General features: G+C 41.3%; 1 protein-coding gene across 1 annotated transcript in view; it reads left to right on the top strand.

Annotated features, from left to right (window-relative positions):
* The window catches only part of LOC104135593 (protein mono-ADP-ribosyltransferase PARP12), a 16,003-nt gene extending 6,125 nt beyond the window's left edge, over nt 1-9,878 (top strand). The window contains exons 6-12 of the mRNA XM_035888964.1: nt 1,024-1,219; nt 1,821-1,941; nt 4,613-4,709; nt 5,720-5,798; nt 7,081-7,211; nt 7,912-8,063; nt 8,893-9,878. Of these exons, the coding sequence (XP_035744857.1) occupies nt 1,024-1,219; nt 1,821-1,941; nt 4,613-4,709; nt 5,720-5,798; nt 7,081-7,211; nt 7,912-8,063; nt 8,893-9,167 (1,051 nt within the window). The 3' untranslated portion in view covers nt 9,168-9,878. The remainder of the gene's footprint in view (nt 1-1,023; nt 1,220-1,820; nt 1,942-4,612; nt 4,710-5,719; nt 5,799-7,080; nt 7,212-7,911; nt 8,064-8,892) is intronic.
* The last annotated feature ends 2,545 nt before the right edge of the window (nt 9,879-12,423 follow it).

Here is a 12,423-nt window from a genome sequence, read left to right as displayed (position 1 = left end):
TTATGCCTTTATGTTGACCCACAACTTTCCTCGCTTTTGTCCTTCCTATTTGCTACCCTCTGTCATGCAGAAGAGGGGAGGAGGAGTGATCGAGCAGCTGTGTGGATACTTGGTTGCTGGCCAGGGTCAATCCACCACAGTTATTTTATGTGACCGACCCATAGACTCTAGTATTCTTTGCTGTGAAATAATGTATAAATGCTTCCTACTGCTGCTACCATAGGAAGTCTTAATCCTCACTAAGAATGGCTGGAAAACTGCAGAGAATGGTGATTTTATCACAAGTACTTGTGGGAATCTGTCTTTGGTTAGAGCTTGTCAATATACAGCTTGACCCCATGATTAAAAGTAACTTTCTCGTTTACCATTTGAGATGGGGGATGGAAAGGTAGCATGAGATTTGCCCCTCCCACCCTGTTCTCCCCCAGTCTGTATTGTGGAACTGGTAGAATACCTTGTGTACCTTCTCAATATGTGCTGTGGGTTTGCAAAGGTTAGACGTCTTTCTACAGTCTCTTCTGTGACCAAGAGAGAGAGGTACTCTTGGGTGCAGAGAACCGTTAAGAATATGGAAATACCTTTAAGAGTTTGGAACCGGCTATGTAGCATGAAGAGGGTATCGGAAGGGGCTCATACCAGTGTGCTCTGTCCCATGCTGGAGAATTTACCTAACCCTCTTATGTTACGTTAGAGGCTCTTTGAAGCCATCCTTAAGTTATGGCAGTGTTCTGTTTAGAGTATAGTTGGTTAGCAAGAAGGCAGCAATGTACATTTTCCACTGCTTCTGTTTGTCTTGTGTAACTCATTAATTTATGAGTTACTGCGCATGGAACCAATGTGAGATGTAATACTGTAATGCAAGATATGTACAAACACAAGAGAGAGCTGGGATTGCTGTGGAAACTGCAGGTTTGTGTTCTGCTTTTGAGTGATGTTGACTTAATTTGCAGATTTGTGGTTTTGAACCCATGTGTAAAGCTTGAAAAACAGTTCTGATTCTTTTTTTTCTCCTTTTTTTCTTAGATTTAATAATGGTGTTACTGAAAGTGGCTCCATCTTGCCAAGTATATGTTTTCTGAATATGTGCTGTGGGTTTGCAAAGGTTAGACGTCTTTCTACAGTCTCTTCTGTGACCAAACCTCCTCATTTCATTCTTACAACAGAATGGATCTGGTACTGGAAAGATGAATATGGCCTGTGGCAGGAGTACGGAAAAAAAGTAAGTGTGGTCAAATGGGGAGACTCTCAACTCTGTGTTAAAAGTGCAGAACTACTGAAAAGTACAGTGTTTATATCCTCACCCTGTTCTGTCACCCTCTCCCTCCCTCCCTCTCACTCATATTGTACAGATGGACTTTAGAGGCCTAATGGGATCTTGTCCCTGCAAATTTGATTGTTTCAGGTAAGGGAGTGCTCACTGGTGAATCAAATATCGTTGAGAGATGAGTCAGTGAGTCATGTCAGATAGGATCACATTAATACATTATTTTCATTGCTTCTGACTAAAACTTCCTTTTCTGAGGTTCCAATACTACTCTCTGCATCTTTGCTAAGGTCTAATTGGTGAATGTGCAGTTTCAGTAGTAGTGTTCACCACATGCGCTTTGCAATGCAAGTTCAGGCTTTGTAATACTGCTTTGTTTGGTTTAGGGGCGGTTTCAACTGCTTAATACATGGCTTTTGCCTGAAAGCCACTATCATGCACAAAGGCTGATACATACTGCAGCCACCAGTATAACAGTTGCTGGTTTTTAAACTTGCTTGTATATAACAGACCAGGAGAGTCTTTTTTTTTTTTTTTTCTGGTTTTGTCCTGGCAGGATGATGTTCATGCAGCTGCCTCTGTCTCCAGTGATGACCTGGAGAAAGCTTATATAGCCAGAGGTTCTCCAAAGCTGAATTTCAAAGCTGGAAGACATGAGTATGAACTCAGTTTTGGAGGTAGGTTCCATTTGCTTTGGTTTTTTTTTGTTTTGTCCCTCCCTTCCACCCAGGTCTTTTGTGGTTTTAAAACTACATTACTACAGAAGGTAGGAGAGAGAAATTTGAACTTTGAACTGCAGTGCTTACGGAGACAGAGCTTCTATCAAAGTTCTCAGGACAAGAGCTGTTTACATAAGCAAAGTGGCATTCCTATTCCAAGCCTTTTATTTTTGAGAAGTTCTTGTGCTAGGTTTCAAAATGTCTGCTAGCAAGTCCAAATATAACATTGCCATTGATGCTAGCACCAACAGAAACAGTGAGAAACTTCTGGAAGACTTGGCAAGCCAGCTTCTGGTCTGCTTTAATTGCTGGCTTGCAGAAAAATGAATACTTGGGCAAGGTGTAGAGTCCAAACAATCCTTAGTGTTGCAAGATTTATGTAGGTGTCATGGTTTAACCCCAGCTAGCAACTAAGCACCACACAGCTGCTCGGTCACTCTCCCCCAGTGGGAGGGGGTAGAGAATTGGAAGGGTAAAAGTGAGAAAACTTGTGGGTTGAGATAAGAACAGTTTAATAATTTAAATAAAATAAAATAATAATAATAAAAAATTTAATTAAAAGGAAAACAACAAAAGAGAGAGAGGGGAACAAACCCAGGGAAGACAAGTGATGCAACTGCTCACCACCTGTTGACCGACACCCAGCCAGTCCCTGAGCAGTGATCCCTATTCCCCTGGCCGATTTCCTACCAGTTTATATACTGAGCATGATGTCATATGGTATGGAATATTCCTTTGTCCAGTTTGGGTCAGCTGTCCTGGATATGCTCCCTCTCAGCTGCTTGTGCACCTCCTTGCTGACAGAGTATGGGAAGCTGAAAAGTCCTTGACTAGTATAAACACTGCTTAGCAACAACTAAAACATCAGTGCGTTATGACATTATTCTCATGCTCAATCCAAAACACAGCACTGTGCCAGCTACTAGGAAGAAAATTAACTCTATCCCAGACAAAAGCAGGACAGTAGCTATTTTCTTTTCATAGCTCTACCTGTTTGGAAAGGCTGAGGAAATGCCTTGACTATGTCAAAGTAGAAAGGCACATTTCCCAAGAGTTCAGGAAATTTAAGCCATTTGTGATGGCACTGTCCTCTCTGAGCTGTTGCCTTTCCAGGTATCCTTTTCAAAAAATCACGGGGAACAGCAGTGGTGGGAATCAGCCTGCCTAGACTGTCATTTTGGTGTAGTTGCCTTTGATCAAGCTCTCCATTACTATCTCATTCTGCTTGGGGGAAAAAAAAAAAAAAATAAGCAGAAAGGACATGTGATACATCGTTTGTGATCCAATTGAAAGCAATGCCGTAATCTCTATAGGCTGGGAAACTTGTCAGGCTTAGAAGGAAAAATTGAATAGTAAATCAATCCCTTTTCTAAGGTTTGGGCTTTTTTAATAACTTAGGCAAGCATACACAATGTAGACATCTTCCAAAACTTAGTTTCTAGGCTTGGTGGTTCCAAGAGGGTTTTTTGTTTCTCTGAAGCCAAGGCCTCATTCTCCTGGCTGCTACTGGCTCTTAGTTGCTAGTATGATGTGGCAGTAGGTACAGAGGTTCTAAGATCCAGAAAGACTGCCTGTCAAATTCAGGTTGCTATGACTTGTTTCTGTTGGTGGTCAATAAAAACGAATGGCCTGTCACAGCTGCTAGGTTGTATTTAAAGGGTTTGAAATCTACAACTACATGTAGGAAAACAGTATCTTGCTTGCAAATTGAGAAGGAGGGGATGCAATCCATGGAGTAGAAGTAGATACTTATTTTACGATGATCTTTTTTGGTTAAGTGTGGCTGATGGAACAATGAAGGGAGAATGGCTACCAGTGTCTGTCATTCCTTGTAAAGTTAAGAGCAAAACTGAAACTGAAATCCACAGGTAGACCGTGGGTTCCACATCCTGCTCTGACTTCCTGTTGTGGTTTAACCCTGGCTGGCAACTCAGCCCCACACAGCCGCTTGCTCACTCCCCCCACACTGGGGTGGGGGAGAGAATCAGAAGAGTACAAATGAGAAAACTGGCTTGATATAAAGACAGTTTAATAGGGAAAGCAAAAGCTGCGTGTGCAAGCAAAGCAAAGCAAGGAATTCATTCACTGCTTCCCATGGGCAGGCAGGTGCTCAGCCATCTCCAGGAAAGCAGGGCTCCATCATGTGTAATGGTTACTTGGGAAGACAAATACCATTGCCCCAAACTTCCCCCACTTTCTTTTTCTTCCCCCACCTTTATATGCTGAGCATGATGTCATATAGTATGGGATAGCCCTTTGGCCAGTTGGGGTCAGCTGTCCTGGCTGTGCCCCCTTCCAGCTTCTTGTGCACCTGGCAGAGCGTGGGAAGCTGGAAAGTCATTGCCTAGTGTAACCACTGCTTAGCAACAACTAAAACATAAGTGTGTTATCAACTTTCTTCTAGTACTAAATCCAAAACACAGCACTGTATCAACTTCTAGGAAGAAAATTAACTCTATCCTAGCCAAAACCAGGACACTTCCCTTTGTGTAGCAAGAAAAAAAGCTCAGTTCCTTTTTGTCAACATTTTTGACAAAACAACTTAATGGCAGATTTTGCTGCAGTGTAAAGGCTTTCTAAAACATCTTTCTGATTGTTCAGGGTTGGTTGTTTGTTTTTTTTTCCCCAGCTATGATTCAGAAAAACCTTCGCTACAAGACAGAGAGACAGATTTGCAGAAGACCTAAATTTGTCTCTCAGACAGAGGTAGAAAAGACAAAAGCAAGGTAAACTGCAACTGCTTATTCTGAGGTGATGGATTTAGTGCATTGCGAATGCAGTGTCTTCCAAGGGTGTAAATAAGGCAAAGGAATAGCTGTTAAGGCAATTGTAAAAGAGATTGAGAGGGGAAGGGGCATACCTTTCCTACAGCAGTGTCTAGCCAGGGCAGTATTGCAGTCTTGCCAACAGTTTTCAAGCAACTCGGGAGCCTTGGGGCATGAAGGAAGTTTGGGCTTGGCCACAGAAAGTGTGGAAGCACACAAAATAATTCAACACATAGCAACGTTGTAGGGAGCTGCTGATCAGAGGAAGCTATCTTATTACAGCAGTTGATGCAGATTGAAGCAATAACATTTATGCATACTAGCCCTTTCTGACATCTGAGATCAGTAATGTTTAAAGCTAAGTACAAGTTTAGAAACAATTCTTTTGAGAAAACCAGACAATCTGAGAGGAAAGTAGTAGTTGTTACAGGTGGAGCAAAAGGTGGGAGTCTGCAAGGGGAGAAGTTTTATGTAATTGCATGTAACAGCCAACTTTTTTTATGCATTCCCTTGCAGCACACAGTGCTTGCTTAAACAACACAGAAAGAGCAGCTAAACACACCAATTAAAACTGGGGTGGAAGTAGAGAGGATGGCTGTGTCTATACTGTTTCTGTCATACTGTTATGATACTGGATGTAGTTTTATTTATCTACCCCAGCAGAGCAGAGCTTTTTATGTATACATTCAGCTCTTTACAAGTAAGAGAACTACTTTCGTGTTTAATTCAGTATATATCTAATTTTTTCCCCTCATTTGGCACCTTGCTTCCTGCCATAAGTCTTGACATAATGATTTAGAACGAATATTTTCATGTACTGAACTGAAAAGACAATTTTGAAATATTTCTGAATATGTTCAGTTGCCTATATTCTCCCTAAACTTGGCAAAAATGTTTAGTATCGTATGTACGTAAAATGTTGGGATTTGTTTTGTTTTAATTACCTATTTATAATGTCTTGTAACGTACAGGAGCTTTAAACATACAGAAGAGTTTAGGAGCATTCCATCTCACTGGGACAAATCTGCCCTGCCTGAACTGGGATTCAAGGTTTGGAGCTTTTTGTTTTTTCTCTCCATCAGTTTTGTTGCATGCAGGTTTGTTACATCACAAGAATAGTGTTTCTTGTGCCTTCATAGATGACTGTTTCTTATGTAACATAGTACACAGGTGTTGGTAAATTTGAGCCTGATATTACACTGGGCAGACCTAGAGGTGAAACTAGACCCAAATTTAAACTAACAAATGGTGGCAGTACAACCATGGCAGCATTGACTTTCACTGCTACTATTTATCCCTTTCCTTGGTTGGCAAGACTGTTACTGGTGCCCAAGATACATAGCTTTGAAGTCCAACCTGTGCTGAAGCATCGGCGATAAATCATGCCTCTGAACTTCAGGGTAGCCATTCCCTGAGCTGTGTATAAGTAGGCAATTGTATGTCTATGGAGCATTGCTGAAATCAGTAAAGTTCAGGCTGGGATCATTTATTAAAATGTACCATAACTCCAGTGGAGTGAACTTGTTTACCCTTGTAACACAGACAGTTGTTATCTGCATGGTTCACCTTTGCTGACTTCCTGCCTGCCTCCACAACCACCACTGTCAAATCTAGTTATTATACCTACAGAAAAGATCTTATATGAAGCTTGAAAATTACTAACTTGCAAAATGCAAATCCTCAAGAAATTGTCAATAAAAAATAGGGAAGGCTAATGCTGACATTCTTGATGTTCCTAGGGAAAACATGCAAGTAGAAAACTTTGCTTGCTTTCAGGACTGTCACGTAAGGAACTGATTTTTGGCAGTGTGTCCCTCCTCTTGCCTAAGTTGGTTGGTTGAATAAAGCCTTTTCAATGTATTTAAAAACGTAAAAGGCAGTGCAGTTTGTGTTCACTGGCTATAGGGAGTATAAACTATAAAGATTTAAAAAGCATGGGTGTAGAGATACTCTTTGATTTGCTGCAACATAAATTCTCCATTCTTTTTATTTATGTGCTCATTTCTGTGTATTTAGGTACTGTTTGATATATGCATACAAATGTATCTTGGCCCAAATATTAAAAGGGGCCAGGTCGCTGCATGCAGCTCCTTTAATGTTCTGTGAGAGAGCAATCTGTGTGTCTTAAATGCTGGGAGTTAATGTTTCCTAGGTAAGAGCTCACTTTTACAGAGCAGGGTCCTTTAATCTGCCTTTTTTCCAAGAGTATTTTTGCTGCTCTTACCTCTGCTTCACAGAAAAGACTTTAAAGGTCTGAGTAGTGCACTAAGTAGGGTGGCTTTGTTATGATTTATTAAAAGATGAGAGTAGCTTTTTAATCTTTTCCTTACAGCTCATTGAGCTTGACAGTTCTTCTGAAGAATACAAGAAAGTCAAGGTGGACTTTCAACGCACAATGCCCAAAACGGTTATTAAAAGGATTTGTAGAGTTCAGAACCCATCTCTCTGGGAACTGTATCAATGGTATGTGTAAAATACTGCTCTGGTACGTGTTCATGAAGTTTGTTGTTTCTGCAGTTAGCTGTATGCTAGACACATGCATTCCTGAAATGCAGCTGCATTGAAGAGTCTGCTTCCACTCCCCAACAGAAATACCTAGCCAGGATCAACATGTAGATAAAGAGGTACTGATAAAACCAAAACTCAGTCAAGAAATAGAGCATAGAATAGTCACGAGTTCTGTGGGAGGAATCCTTGCTCCCGAGTAAGTGGTTGTGACTTCTGCCAGGCCTGTGCCTGGGACAGCTGCCTTCCACTGAAGCCTTGAAGCTGGTAATCAGTTACAGCTGGAAAAACCACTGTTTTGTAGCTGGTCAAAACTGAAACAGCTTTCAAAATTAAATGCAAAACTCACTGAGGGAAAGCCTTAACATGAACTCCTTTGTTCAGGGGAAAAAAAAGAAAAAGCTAAGATCTGTCCCCCTCTCCCAATAGGCAGTGAATGAAACAAACCATTTTTATTATTAAATATTTGGAGGTACTTGTGTATAATGAAAGCACGTTTGTACACAGCTAGATTCAAGAAACCCCGTGTGCCCAAAGTTTAGGCCTTAACATAAGGATTTTCAGAATGTACTCTTTGTGTAAAATTGAGTGCTGGTATGGCTGGAACCTGCCTGGGTACAGGCACGTGGAACTGCAAAGATACTGCTTCTTACTGCAGGCAGAAGGAACACATGCAGAAGAGCAATGGTGGAAAGGCTGCGGATGAGCGATTTTTGTTTCATGGGACCAGCAAAAAATACATTGAAGCCATCTGCCAGCAAAACTTTGACTGGAGGATCTGTGGACTTCATGGGACAGCCTACGGCAAAGGTTATTTTTCAGCTCTTTCATTAACCCTATACTTGCTAAAAAATTCTCAGTAAGTGCAGAGGTGTAAAGTTAGAAAGAGAGTGCTCAGCCAATCTAGCGCTTATCTTTGGGACGATGTAGACAACATATATTACTTTGGCCATGATCATTTGGAGCTAAGGCATACTGAAAGGCCTTGGCCTCTATGCTCTGCTCTGTCGTAAAAGAAAAGACAAGCTTAGGAGTGGCTAGTTCTAGGGACAGTTTCTCCTGGAGTCCAGGCTTATTTTTGTTCCAGTTTCTTCGAGCTCCTACAGGAAGGCATTATTTGATTTTTTTTTTTTTTTCCAGGAACGTAAATGCCATCCTGGTTACAGGTTTTTTGCTGTATTAGAAAATAATATTCCTTTACGTTGTCCTGTGTGCAGGAAAGGATCAACATGCCAGGTGGAAGAGCCAAGAGACAGGATAACTGACTGACTACCCACTCGTCTGATGGAATACTCTCAGAAATGTTCTGATGAATATTAGTAGCCTCTGTCAGGAAGGGAATTTGAGTGAGATTGGGGAAGGTGGATGTCATGTCTAGGGACAGCAGGAAATCTTTTTGAGGAGTATACTAACATTTAAAACATTACTTATGTGGCTTTTTAATATGTGTACTCTGAAAAATAAAAGTGTAGGAAATGCATAGTGGTCATTTTCACTAAGAAGGGCTTGCAGGACAAGTGAAGGCTTTGGAAAGGCCATTCATAAACTGCTTAATGGATTTGCTTATAAATTCACTTTCACACTTCCTTCCCTGCAATTTTGGTGTCTTACCAACTCTGTCATGGTGTCTCTTCTGCAGGAAGCTATTTTGCAAGGGATGCATCTTATTCTGACAACTACTGCAGGGAAGACTCATACATCAAGTCCATGTTTCTGGCACGGGTGCTGGTGGGGGAGTTCACTCTTGGTAGTTCTTCTTACGTTCGGCCTCCCTTGAAGGACAACCAAAACTTCTACGACAGTTGTGTGAATAGCTCTTCAAACCCTTCTATCTTTGTCATCTTTGAGAAGCACCAGATTTATCCAGAGTACGTCATAGAATACGTTGACCAGGCACTGGCAAAAATGCTATAGCAGCAAAACCTGTCATCATTATGTTTAGCTGGTATAAACATTTTTTTAGTATTGGCTTAAGAGAGAAAAAGTGATTTTTAGAAGTTGTGTAATTGGGTAGGTTCAGAATGTTCAGAAACATTTCTTCTCTATCCTTTCTGTGCAATAGGAAACGAGGGGTAAAAAGCTTATGATACCTGCTATTCTTTAGCAGGTATTGTGTTTCCCTGCATGACTAGAGACTTTTATAAATGTATTAGGTGAATTCACTGATGGGCATAACGTAAGGATTGGCTATGACTGCCAAGTTTAAACAATATTTAGTTATAATTGTTTCAGGGTAGATCTTTACATGTGCTCATTGGTCAGAGGCTGTCTCCTTCAACCTGTTTGTATCTTAACTCAAAATTTGATAAAACCTGCTTTTTTAAATAATCTCTCTCCTGTCACAGTAGACATTCAAGTGTTTGTTAATGAGACTGTGCAATCTTTGTCTCTGTGCTCAACTCATTGCATATATTCTGAGCAGCACTGGTGTTTGTCCCTACTTAATTTTCACCAACAAAGCCTCAAAAATTAAGCTTGCTTGTTGAAAAGGAGCAGGGACTTATTTTCACTTGTTCATTTTCTCATTTATACAAGTACCACAGACATGAAGGGATAGCAAGGGTTGCTTGGTGCTTGTGATACTCAGTTGACTGACTTACTCCAGCAAATAAATGCTGTATTTTAGGTCTGTGAGAACACAAGTTTTTTGTGACTTCCACTGTACGTACAAATGAGAGAGTGCTGGCAGGTGCCAGGGTGGGAAGAAGAGGAGGCAACTCACCCTGTCATTTAAGAATATCGTACTTAGGAGTGAAATACACTGCTTGTGCTGCTTGATTAGCAGTACCCTATTCCTGTGGAGTAACTTTATGGTTTCTCTTACAGCTGTTGGGAAGGGCAGTGAGTGACTGCCTCTCATTAGGTGTATGACCCCTTTGATTGCAGGAGATACACTGGTACACCTCTGTAATCAAGGTGTCTTTGGACTGCCTTGCAGGAATAATGTGCTTACCTGGGGAGTGGTCTTCAGCCACAGAGCTGAAACCTTTAAAAATCTGAAGATTAAGTTGAATATATAATTGTCTGTGCTGGTTTTGGCTGGGGTGGAGTTAATTTTCTTCATAGTAGCTGGTATGGGGCTATGTTTTGGATTCGCGCTGAAAACAGCATTGATAATACAGGGATGGTTTAGTTCCTGTTGAGCAGGGCTTATGCAGAGTCAAGGCCTTCTCTGCTCCTCACCCCACCAGTGAGGAGGCTGGGGGTGCACAAAGAGTTGGGAAGGGGGCACGGCCAGGATAGCTGACCCCAACTGATGAAAGGGATATCCCACACCGTATGACAGCATATAAAGGTGGGGAAGAAGGAGGAAGGAGGGGACGTTCAGAGTGATGGCGTTTGTCTTCCCAAGTCACCATTACGCATGATGGAGCCCTGCTTTCCTGGGGATGGCTGAGCACCTGCCTGCCCATGGGAAGCAGTGAATGAATTCCTTGTTTTGCTTTGCTTGCGTGTGTGGCTTTTGCTCTCCCTATTAAACTGTCTTTATCTCAAGCCATGAGTTTTCTCTTCTGATTCTCTCCCTCACCCCAGTGTGGGGGGAGTGAGCAAGTGGCTGCGTGGTGCTGAGGTGCTGGCTGGGGTTAAACCATGACACCAGCAAAAGATGTTAATAGTGTTGAGCAGTCAGCATACATGTATGCAGATAATAAAAAAAATGTTGAACTGTCAAGTATTTCTTAAGATCAAAGTTGCTGATGCATAGACAGATTATCACAGCTTTAATGCTCCTAAATGAGTACTTGTTAGCTATAGCATATTGCGAAGGCCTTAAGATATACTTTGTCTAGGACCAAAAAAAGCTCGTCTCTACCTGTATTCTAGAAGCACTTCTTTTTAATTCATCGGATGATGATTGATAGGTATACACTGGGTAACTCTGTATTACTTCAGCACTGCGAACCAGGAGCTTAGCCATGATTAGCTGGAGTAAGGCTGTGCAGAACTCCTTTTTATCTGAACTGTAAAACTAGCAGCGTGATATCTAAAGGAAAATACTCCTATTTGTGGTTAAGCCTGGTAAAACACAGGATATGGAAAAGCAAGTTGGCTGTATTCTTTTAAAAGATTTGTAATAGAACATACATGATAAATCTTATGTCAGAAAATTATCCTGTCAGCAAATACCACATTCACTGAGGAGGATAACATTACGTATGAAAGCTTTCACACCTGTGAATACGATTTTTTTCTGCCAAAACAAAAATCATGTTCATGGCAAATGAGAATATCGGCAGTATGCCTTTCTTCTGCTGAACATAACCAGCATTTCAGTGATGAACTGGAATAGCTAGTCATGTCAATCTTTTCCCAGAAAATTGAAATAAACATTTCTTTTCATGCAAAAAGTTGAGATATTTTTAATAACACTTTTGATGGCTAGCAATATTTTTAAAGCCTTTAACTTAATTCTTGGAGGGGATGCGTAAGTGTGCGTGTGCATGAATGTGTGCAAGTAAAATAACTGGAATAAAATGGCTGGTTTTATTACTTTGTCTTCTGTTATTTCTCCATTAACACATGAAAAAGAAAAGTTACCATGTTTCCCACTTTTGAAACTGCAGTGGTAACTTTCTTGTGCGTAGTAAATAAACAAGTATTCAAACCACTATGTTCCTTGTAATGGTTTTCTCTCTCTGAGTACTAAAAGCACCATGTTGCACTACGTTTCTGAGTTCTTGGCAACTCTCTTAACAGCAGCATCTTTAAGTAGTGGAGGCCTTCCACAGGTGTTTGGGTTGCATTGGGAAACGAACAGATTAAAGAGTCGTTTGCGTTTTCTCTAAGCTTTAGACAAAGATTGATATTGAACCTCTTTGCTGGGTGAGGGGGGTAGCTCTTGGCTACATAAAACAAGAAACTGAGCAGGAACAGTGTACTAATCTCTTGCTCACTCCTACACTGTGTGAGGAGAAAGATAAGCTGTGAAGGTTGTTTTCTTTTTTGATAACAGGTCCATCCTGGCAAGCCAGCTGGCAAGCCAGCAGCAGGCAAACAGCTTTGCTATGCTAGTAGCGGGGTACAGAGCACAGTAGTTTATGAACCCCTGGCCCCCCCCACCTGCTGGGCTGGGTAGGGGTCTGGCAGCCAGCCAAGGCCAACCTACCACATTGTTTAATAAGTTTTACCTGTAATCAGGTTTGTCGTGGTAGCCTGCCTAGATTTTAGA

Source organism: Egretta garzetta, unplaced genomic scaffold (assembly GCF_000687185.1).
Source record: "Egretta garzetta isolate BGI_Z169 unplaced genomic scaffold, ASM68718v1 scaffold321, whole genome shotgun sequence".
Lineage (NCBI taxonomy): Eukaryota > Metazoa > Chordata > Aves > Pelecaniformes > Ardeidae > Egretta > Egretta garzetta.
Note: the sequence above shows the minus strand (reverse complement) of the source record. Positions and strands in the feature narration are given on the sequence as shown.